This window comes from Limulus polyphemus, unplaced genomic scaffold (assembly GCF_000517525.1).
Source record: "Limulus polyphemus unplaced genomic scaffold, Limulus_polyphemus-2.1.2 Scaffold5053, whole genome shotgun sequence".
In the NCBI taxonomy this organism is placed as follows: Eukaryota; Metazoa; Arthropoda; class Merostomata; order Xiphosura; family Limulidae; genus Limulus; species Limulus polyphemus.
In genome coordinates this window covers 55,677-66,750 of record NW_013670663.1, presented here as the reverse complement: position 1 = coordinate 66,750, position 11,074 = coordinate 55,677, and the positions used below count along the sequence as shown (strand labels likewise).

At 35.8% G+C, this 11,074-nt stretch overlaps 1 protein-coding gene and 1 long non-coding RNA gene across 4 annotated transcripts in view; one reads left to right on the top strand and one right to left on the bottom strand.

Annotated features, from left to right (window-relative positions):
* The window catches only part of LOC111089033, a 15,865-nt gene extending 11,067 nt beyond the window's left edge, over nucleotides 1–4,798 (top strand). Inside the window, exon 3 of the long non-coding RNA XR_002613397.1 lies at nucleotides 4,787–4,798. This is a non-coding gene — a long non-coding RNA (uncharacterized LOC111089033). The remainder of the gene's footprint in view (nucleotides 1–4,786) is intronic.
* The window catches only part of LOC106472058 (eukaryotic elongation factor 2 kinase-like), a 62,553-nt gene that overhangs the window by 9,846 nt on the left and 41,633 nt on the right, over nucleotides 1–11,074 (bottom strand). For all 3 annotated transcript variants that reach the window (XM_013932687.2, XM_022400669.1, XM_022400668.1), the window contains 8 exons: nucleotides 9,146–9,183; nucleotides 7,813–7,981; nucleotides 6,733–6,882; nucleotides 4,520–4,780; nucleotides 3,875–4,246; nucleotides 3,132–3,266; nucleotides 2,735–2,929; nucleotides 2,247–2,371 (listed from right to left, as the gene is read on the bottom strand). In XM_013932687.2, the coding sequence (XP_013788141.1) occupies nucleotides 2,247–2,371; nucleotides 2,735–2,929; nucleotides 3,132–3,266; nucleotides 3,875–4,246; nucleotides 4,520–4,780; nucleotides 6,733–6,882; nucleotides 7,813–7,981; nucleotides 9,146–9,183 (1,445 nt within the window). The remainder of the gene's footprint in view (nucleotides 1–2,246; nucleotides 2,372–2,734; nucleotides 2,930–3,131; nucleotides 3,267–3,874; nucleotides 4,247–4,519; nucleotides 4,781–6,732; nucleotides 6,883–7,812; nucleotides 7,982–9,145; nucleotides 9,184–11,074) is intronic.

The window sequence follows — 11,074 nt, the reverse complement described above, 5'->3', positions numbered from 1 at the left end:
CTCCACGATCCTAACAACCTTTACGGGTAGCAGCCTTTCCTGCCGTGGCATCTTCTCTGTGTTCAAGTTGCCGGCATTGAGCTCTCTTGTGCCCAGGTTTGTTACAGTGCCAGCAAAGTTCCTTAAACTTCTCTGAAAGCTGCCCTTTTCTGGCCTTGAATCCTGATGACTGTACCAACCTTCGTATCTCTGTGCTGGACTTAACGTAGGATTCGATTTCAAGAGCTCTAGCCATTGCATCCTGCATAGTGGAGGGGTGTGCTTGCTTTACTTGTATCTTCAGTTGTGGACTGTCCAAGGCATCTACAAACTGATCCCTCAGCAATAGCTTGAGGATATCAGGTGGTGCAGTTGTGTCACACTTTCCAAATCCTGTACCAGCTCTTGCAGGCTCTCCCCTTTAGCACGGACTCTAGTCCTAAACCTAGCCCTGTAGACTTCGGACTTATTTTGAGTTCCATACCCGAGTTCTAGAGCAGCTACCAGTGCTCTAAAGTTGTGCCTGTAGTCTGCTGACAACTGTCCAAGTATTAACAGTGGTTGTCCCTTCAGGCTCGTGCGAGGTACACTGCTTTCTGCTCCTCTGTCCATCCATTCATTTTTGCCAGTAGCTCAAATTGTGCTCTATATACTTCCCACGTTGCCTTCCCATCGAATTCCTGTGGCTTCCTTCATACTAGATCACGCCTGTTGCTGACACTCGTGTCTGGAATGTGACTTCTGACAGGACTGAAGATGTCTGCATTAGGGTTTAGCTGCGGGGTCTGGAAGAGGCTTCCTGTTGTCTGAGGCTGATTAGGTCAATGGCTAATATATCCTCCTTGTATAAAAGACAGTAAATCATCCTTTAATGTATTTAATTCACTTTGAAATTTACTAATGTTTTCCACTTGTGTATGCTGACTTTCTCTCAACTGTTGGAGACTTTCTTCTTGTTTATTTTCTTTCTCCTCCAACCACTGCTGTAGTCTCTCTTCTTGTTTCTTTTATTTTTCCTCCAACCACTGCTGTAGTCTCTCTTCTTGTCTTTTTTCTTTTTCCTCCAACCACTGCTGTCGTCTCTCTTCTTGTTTATTTTCTTTCTCCTCCAACCACTGCTGTAGTCTCTCTTCTTGTTTCTTTTCTTTTTCCTCCAACAACTGCTGTAATCTATATTGTTTATTTTGCTGTTTGAGCTGCCACTGTTGCAGGTTTTCTTACCACTGCTGTAGTCTCTCTTCTTGTTTCTCTTCTCATACTTCTTGTTTCTTTTGCTGTTCTTGTATTGCTGCCATCAAATCTGCAAAGATGTAGTTTGATTTGCCACCTGTCGTTTCCATCTTTTTTTCTTTTCTATACCACTCTCTGACACCAATTTGTTATATATCTACTTGTTTGTTAATTTCCCGTAGAAATTCTTTCCGAGAAACTTCAACGCTACAAGTCCTTTCTTGATTTAAAACTAGTTTATTCTTTCTTGATACAAACTTTGTAATACACTAAACAACTTTTATAACACATGCTATAAATCACAGTGATTCATACACTTTACTTACGGTGCCTACTGTTCGCTTGACTCAATTTTCTATCTCCCCAATCATGCTGGTTTTTCTCATCAGGCTTATATATACTAAAATAGAGGGCATCTGGATCATACTCGAGCAGGTGGGCAAATTCATGATCTTTCGAGAAACTCCAGCGTGCGTGCTTCCAGTGTCGCATGACTTCCTTTATCTAGAACTCTCTGTAACCACCACACAGTATTTGATATCATTCAACCACATAACAACCTCTATCCAGAACTCTTTGTAACCACCACACAGTATTTGATATCATTCAATCACATAACAACCTCTATCCAGAACTCTTTCTAAACACCACACAGTATTTGATATCATTCAACCACATCATAGCCTCTGTCTGTAACTCTATGAAATATCAAATTTGATTTATTAATTAATGTCTGCTTTTTTAAATCCAACATTTCCACAACAATTATAAAGCTCATAAGATAAAAAGATGAAAAATATTTATCTATCAAAAATTGCTTTTTTATTTTGAATACATAGCATTGCTTCTAATGGTAATATAGTGTAATTCTAAATAGTTTATCCCAAAAAAGCTCCTTATCTCAACTACTTCAGTTGATGACAACTATAAGGTTGATACCATTACACCATTGCTTGATGAGACTTTGTTTAATTAACATCACATTATACCACAGGTACGTAATAAATGGTAGTACCGTTTTCAAGTGAACACCTTACCGTGACAATCCCAAGTTTTCGCCAGTATCAAAAGCTTTAGCCATGTGAATAATAGCAGCTCTGTCTCCACCCGAAGCTGCACGAAGCATGTACCACACACCTTTCTCCTGGTGTTGTGGAGTGTCCTGAAGAGAAAGAGAGTTAATCCTAGAACACAGCAAAACATCATGAAATTTTACCTCTGATTTCTAAACAAGTAGACACAGTACATATAAAACAATTTTCACCAATAGCCATAAAGCCTAACACTTGTTTAAATTTATAAATATAATAAAAACATTCTTCTAAACTGAATGTAATCGGTGAATATTTACTATTTCATAAAAACGGATAGGAAAGATCAGATCATTCTATATTAAGCCTAATTTTTACTAAGTAAAATATCAAAATTTTGGTGAAATTTTACGTAAAGACATAACAATAAGAAGCATGAACGCAGCCTATCCCATAAAACTTCAGTTAATCAATGAACAACTTTCTAAACTTACAGGCACAGAAATATCAACCAACAGGTCATGCTGCAGCTGCAAGTAGATACGAGCCATGGTGACCACAGCTTCCATGATTCCACAGTCTGCGGCATGTTGCATGTGAAAGAAAGCAGCATCGCGATTATACTCTTCTTCATCATCCTCTGCTGTAAACCGCCCCAATTCATGATACTTAGCCATTTCTAGGTGAACCTAATAAAAAGTTTTGTCATAATCAAACTGTAGCATTCTCAAATACTTCTACCTCTTATGTTGAGACCCAACTATAATCTATAATATAGTCTTAACTTGATATTAACTAATATGTATCCATCAAGTTCCTCTTAGTGTGTTTCATATTTCCTCTACAGTGAACAATTTTAATTTACAACCTAAAAATAAACTATTGCTATACCTGTCCCAGGACCGATGTTTCTGGATTTCTGTTTTCATCATTTTCCAACATCTTCCTCAATTGGACTTCATTGTGGACACAAGAAGGGCGGGACTGACGGGCAATCAACTCTTGAAAAGCTACACGTTCACGTTCCTGTAAAAATATAAACATTACACAGAGACTTTGAACAACTTCAAAAAACAATTTTGTTAAAAAAATGCTATATTAAAGAGAGAAAAATCCATTTTATATTCATTTTATTTATATAAATTAAATATATTTATATTTATTATACTAACACACAGTAGGATTTATACATATTTAACATGAATTTCAAGAAGCTGTGGAAACTTCTATCATTTTAACATGGAATTTTTCTTATTGAAATTTTCTTATGTTAAGTTTTATTACTAGAAAACTTAAATACGTTTTCAAAATAAGAACAAGTTGTTTTATATAACTAATATAGTCGAAGTACGTTTCACACAGTCTTAGTTTAGTCAGTTATTTGTTTAAGTAATATCAACTAAATATTATTTGCAAAAATTAACAAAAATTTTGGGTTTTTATTTTAGAAAGATGTTATGAGCAAATCAGTTTCAACTTATATATATTGCAAAGATTTACATACTTGAATTCTGTTAATAAACAGAGAACCTAGGGAAACCTCACTTTTGTACACGTGTTAAAATTGATATTGTCATAAAACTAACTGATTATACATTTCTGAATTATAGCCTTAGAAAACCAAATATTCTCACGTCAACCGATGTTGCACTACTTTCAGAATCATATCTCTTTCTTCTTGAGAGATGCAGAGATCCCACTCCAGAGTCTGAATTGAGGCCAAGATTGGAAATATCATCTTCATCTTCACTCCTTTCATCATCTTCTCCATCCATGTCTTCACTGCCTGAGCTCATGGTTCGGTTACCACTGTCCCTACTCCTGCAGCGGATGTAGAAGTCCACGGGAGAACCAAGGATTTCACTGTCTGAAGGGCTTCCTGGAAGGGAAGATCCACTATAGGTCCGAGTACGAGCCCGCAAAAACTCGGTCAGGTGAGATCGCTCATACTGAGAAGGAAGAATGCAGATTTCTTCTGTTCCCCGAACTCTCGTCTTGCAGGATCGCTAATGATTCAAAGATTAAAAACACTCTTACAAACCACTTGTGGTTTATTTTTATTTTAATACCAATAAAAATACACCTACTGTTATTACTACACTGACAAATTTGTTCCTTAGCAAGTTCCTGAACACGGGAGGAAAGCTGTATTAAAACAACAAACTTCTAAGAAATATATGAATGTTAGTAAATAAAAAGTCTAATTTCTTAGAAAGAATTAAACTGTGAAACCATAAGGAGTCAAATTTTTCTTCTTTGAAAATAGTAGTCAATTATACCTGCATATGTGCTATCTTTTGATTGGCTTTCTTCTCTGGTACTGCAAGATCAAAAGGTGACAAACTCAAACTATGGCAGATATTGTTACACACATGTGAGTGGAAGAACAACGCCATGCCTTTGGGGCCCAGATTTCCATCTCCGTAATCCTTTCCTGAAGCAGTATGGATCTGTGGGTCAGTGTAAAGGTCACCAACCCCTTGAATGTCTACAACAATTAACTCGTGACCTGATCGCTCAAATGTGAAGTGACTAAAAGCCTAGAGGGAGAAAAAACTATACTCTTTATAACAAAATTAAAAACTCAATCCAGAAAAAAATTAGAAAACTACATTCACTAATACAGTTAGAAATACACACTACTCAGAAAAACTAGAAATCTACACTGTCAAGAACAGAATTAGAAACCTACACTGTCCAGAAGAGAATTAGAAACTTGCACTGTCCAGAACAGAATTAGAAATCTACACTGTCCAGAACAGAATGAGGAACCTACACTGTCCAGAACAAAATTAGAAACCTGCACTGTCCAGAACAGAATTAGAAATCTGCACTGTCCAGAATAGAATTAGAAACCTGCACTGTCCAGAACAGAATTAGAAATCTGCACTGTACAGAACAGAATTAGGAACCTACACTGTCTAGAACAAAATTAGAAACCTGCACTGTCCAGAACAGAATTAGAAATCTACATTGTACAGCACAGAATTAGAAATCTACACTGTCCAGAACAGAATTAGAAGCCTGCACTGTCCAGAACAGAATTAGATACCTGCACTGTCCAGAACAGAATTAGATATCTGCACTGTACACAACAAAATTAGAAATCTGCACTGTCCAGAATAGTATTAAAAATCTACACTGTCCAGAACGGAATTATAAACCTGCACTGTCCAGAACAGAATTAGAAATCTGCACTGTCCAGAACAGAATTAGAAATCTGCACTGTCCAGAACAGATTTAGAAACCTGCACTGTCCAGAACAGATTTAGAAACCTGCACTGTCCAGAACAGAATTAGAAATCTACACTGTACACAACAGAATTAGAAATCTACACTGTCCAGAACAGAATTAGAAATCTGCACTGTCCAGAACAGATTTAGAAACCTGCACTGTCCAGAACAGATTTAGAAACCTGCACTGTCCAGAACAGAATTAGAAATCTACACTGTACACAACAGAATTAGAAATCTACACTGTACACAACAGAATTAGAAACATGCACTGTCCAGAACAGAATTATAAATCAACACTGTCCAAAATGGAATTAGAAATCAACACTGTCCAGAACAGAATCAGAAATCTACACTGTCTGTTTGTTTGTTATTTTTGAATTTTGCGCAAAACTACACGAGGGCTATCTGCGCTAGCCATCCCTAATTCAGCAGTGTAAAACTAGAGGGAAGGCAGTTAGCCATCACCATCCACCCCCAACTCTTGGGCTACTCTTTTACCAATGGATAGTGGGATTGACCATCATTTTATAATGCCCCCACGGCTGAAAGGGCGAGCATGTTTGGTGTAATGGGGATTTGAACCCACGACCCTCAGATTGCGAGTCGAGCGCCTTAACCACCTGGCCATACTGGGCTCATCTACACTGTCCAGAACAGAATTAGATATCTACACTGTACAGAATGGAATTGGAAACCTGAACTGTCCAAAACAGAATTAGAAACCCGCCTGTCCAGAATGGAATTAGAAACCTACACTGTCCAGAATGGAATTAGAAACCTACACTGTCTAGAATAGAATTAGAAACCTACACTGTCCAGAATGGAATTAGAAATCTACACTGTCCAGAACAGAATTAGAAACCTACACTGTCCAGAATGGAATTAGAAACCTACACTGTCTAGAATAGAATTAGAAACCTACACTGTCCAGAATGGAATTAGAAATCTACACTGTCCAGAACAGAATTAGAAACCTACACTAAGAAAAGGATTATCAGACTTACCACACTAAGTAGCAAAAAGGACACTAATATGTTACTACAAGTTAAACTTTAAAGAGTGTTCAAGAAGTCATAGTCACAATATCAATAATTAAAACATAAAACAAAATTTCAACATACCTTTTAATTTCATGCCATTTTAAGAAGATATAATATCTATTTCACAAAGAAAGCATTAATATGCTACAATATTTCTATAAATAAAGTTTACTTCTGTCTGAAAACAAATGAGTTGATCTGTGGAAAAAAATTACCTGAGGAGTGAGACGAAGTCCTTCACTACTGATGAAACCAGAGTTGGAGTTGTATTTGACATATTTACCTTCGATATAATGTTCTAAGTGAAAGAGGGGCTTTCCAGGTCTACTGTACAATTCAATCACACACATCTGAAATATGTCCACCTTTGGAACATAGAAATAAGCTCTTAGTGTGCTACTTTATTCAAGTCTAAGTAACTTTTTCCCAATTTTAACACAATATTATTCAAAAGTGTCAAAGACTAATAAATACATTTTTCTTTTATACTTTCATTTTATTTATTAAGTAATACAAGTGGAATGTCGGGGATCATTCAGTTGAGCTGAACTCTTTCATTCAATAATTTTCACGACTGTATCACAGAAGGCAAAAAAAATTGTTTAAAAAATAAAACTTGTTATTTATCTGATTGATAAAAATTTCTGTCAATCTTTTAGTGACACAACAGTGATTATTACAGTGGTCTAAGTAAAGAACTACAACAACCCCTAAAAAAACGAATTTACTGCAACATGGATGGTAGTTTTATTGGTATGGTTTGGGTTATTACAGATCCTGTAATGAACAAGGTCATGAAATATAAATGGTTCAGAACAATGTGGTTAAAAAGACAATGGTACCTACATCAACAACCTGAGGATGCATCAATGGTACCTAATGAGTAATTCTAGGGTTAAGCATGTTACCTACATCAACAACCTGAAGATGCATCAATGGTACCTAATGAGTAATTCTAGGGTTAAGCATGTTACCTACGTCAACAACCTGAGGATGCATCAATGGTACCTAATGAGTAATTCTAGGGTTAAGCATGTTACCTACATCAACAACCCGAGGATGCATCAGTGGTACCTACTGAGTAATTCTAGGGTTAAGCATGTTACCTACATCAACAACCTGAGGATGCATCAATGGTACCTACAGAGTAATTCTAGGGTTAAGCATGTTACCTACATCAACAACCTGAGGATGCATCTTCCATTTGTGCTGGTCATTTGTCATTTTGCCAAATAAATACATATGATTAATAGTTTTTGTCTGTCAAATATTCGATTCTACGGCAGTTACACTACCTTTTTCGGAGGATTGTGACGATTGTATTCCTCACTCCACAGTTTGGCGTCCATCTGTAACTTGACATCCTCAAAGTACACCTCTCTGTTTACATTCTCCATGTACTTTTTGGCTACGTAATTAGAAGCGTGCTCCCAGTTATCATGAGCAAAGTTGGAGAGTTTCTTCCTGAAAAAAAAAAGACTTTATCATCATTGTTAACAACCAGAAGAATACCCACTCCAACTGTTTTGAATATATTTAAAAACAAACAGCCTATGATGTCTGTAGAATGGAACAGATACACAAACTTACCAGAGTGTTAACATTTCTCTCCTTTTCTTTGAACACAAGTGTTGCTACTCTGATACTTACAATTCACATGCTTTATTAGATATATCTATGCATTACACCCAAGGATTTCTGTTGTTCTATACGAAAAATATTTTATTCTGTACTGAATATTATATGGGCTTCATTTGATTTTCTGTTTTAGTGTTTTACAAACTGTATGCTTTTAAACACCTGGTGAAATTCAATAACACAAGATGGTTTTGAATATATGTCAATAGACAAGAAAGCTAAAAAATAAAATTTAACACTAGACAACATATCAATGTATAAAAATATTACAGTAACCTGGAAATTTTAACATTAGACAACAAATCAATGTATAAAAATATTACAGTAACCTGGGCATTTAAACATTGGACAACAAATCAATGTATAAAAATATTACAGTAACCTGGGACATTTAAACATTGGACAACAAAATCAATGTATAAAAATAGTACAGTAACCTGGATATTTTAACATTGGACAATAAGTCAATGTATAAAAATATTACAGTAACCTGGACATTTTAACATTGGACAACAAATCCAGATATACAAATCTTACAGCAACCTGGACATTTTAACATTGGACAACAAATCAAGAAATACAAATATTACAGCAACCTGGACATTTTAACATTGGACAACAAATCAATGTATAAAAATATTACAGTAACCTGGGCATTTTAACATTGGACAACAAATCAAGAAATACAAATACTACAGTAACCTGGATATTTTAACATTGGACAACAAATCAATGTATAAAAATATTACAGCAACCTGGACATTTTAACATTGGACAACAAATCAAGATATAAAAATATTACAGTAACCTGGACATTTTAACATTGGACAACAAATCAATGTATAACAATATTACAGTAAACTGGACATCATGTTGATACTTAATTTCTTAATTAATTTCTTACTTAATTCTTCTTCTTTCTTGTTAATTACTTCAGATTTCCAATATTTGATAAACATTAAAGAAGGTACAAGTTGTAACTATACTTACACTCTGTAACATGACCTCATCGCACCATGGTTGAAGGACTATAAAATAAAAAATGATGTTCTTAGAGAAGAGTAAAGCTTATGTGAAAGTTAATACTTCAAACCAAGCACTCAACAACAATCAAGATGAATGACATCCTAGCCCAAAATGTCATAAATATTTAAAATATCCATTTACCATACTTATTTTTATAGATTTTCTTTCTTTCCTAGTTTTGACTGTAAAATAATTTGTCCGATAGTGTACACAGATAGATAATAATGTACCTAAAAGCTCATATATTGAACTGATTACGGTATTCTAAGAATTACTAACACTTGCAGGCCTGGAATGGCCTGGTGGTTAGGACACTCAACTCACAATCTGAGAGTCACAGATTCAAATCCCCATCACCAAACAAGCTTACTCTTTCAGCTGTGGGGACATTATAATGTGAAGGTCAACCCCACTATTCATTGGTAAAAGAGTAGCCCAAGATATGGTCGTGGGTGTTTGTTAGCTGCCTTCCCTCTATTCTATCTCTGATAAATTAGGGACAGCTAATGCAGATAGTCCAGATGTAGCTTTGCAATAAATTCAAAACAAACCAAACAACTAACACTTGAAACACATAGAAAATTTTATACAGTTTCAGAACTTTGACAGTTACCCCATATAAGTGTTTTAATAACTCCAGCTATTTATTTCTTCAGTTTTTACACACAAATTAATTTGAACAGTTTACTATGTAACCTTTCCATAACATATTGTTATGTCTCTGTTCGTTTGTTAATTTCTCGTAGAAATTCTTTCCAAGAAACTTCAGCGATGCAAGTTCTTTCTTAATTAAAACTAATTTATTCTTTCTCGATAAAACTTTGCAATACACACAATTTCCACAGTCACTTTAACTTAAACACATGCTAGAATTCACAATGATTCACGCACTTTACTTGTGGTCACTAGGGCTCGCTTGACTCAATTATCTGTCTCTATATCTGTCTAACTGCACTTCTGTCTCTGCTTTATTTGCCTGGCTTATATACAATAAAAGAGGGCACCTAGAAAAGATTAGAGTTGCCACGAAAATTCAAGATCGTTCGAGAATCTCATGCCATGTTACCAGAATCACATGACTTTCGCCGTCGTAACACTGCCACTTCCTTAATATTGTTCGTCCCGAACAATAGCCACTTACATTAAACCAAAAGATAATTAACAACAACTTAATTAAATGAACAGAATTTGCAAACACAAAATTAAAATTCAACAAAGTCTCTTAATTTTTCGGGACGTATCTTCTTCTGTACTGGTCTCTGTCTCGTTGGGTTCTGTTTCATGTGGGGTTCATCTGCCCCATCAGGAAATGTTCCATTATCCATAACAGTCACATCAATGGTAGTAACTTCATCAAGGACTTCACTGTTTCCCTTCTCAAAACTGGGTAGTTTCTTATTTTACAGTGGTTTTTTTTCAGGTAACACATCTTCAGCAGCATCATTTATTCCATTGTTCACTTCATTCCAACTGAAATGTCCTGGACCGTGATAATGCCAAAGCCAGTTGGAATGCACCACCTTTGGCTTACCTCACTGACCACATTTTATTCGGAAAGTCACGTCTGAGAGACGACCCACTATGACATATGGGCCTTTCCCATTGAGAAGACAACTTAGGATACTTCCCTTTGGTCTTCCTGGGATTATACAACCACACGTTATCTCCTGGTACAAAGCTGACTTCAGTAGATCTCTTATCATAAGATAGCTTCATCGAATCAGCAGACATTTTCAAGTTTGAATGCACTTGATGGTGAATATTATCCATCCTTCCTGATAACATTTTCACGAACTCTGACACATTTTCAAGCAACTCTTCATAAGGTCTACATGTACTGCATGTCCTGCACCATTCTTCCACATCTTGCCTCTTACCTATCCAGTAAAATCT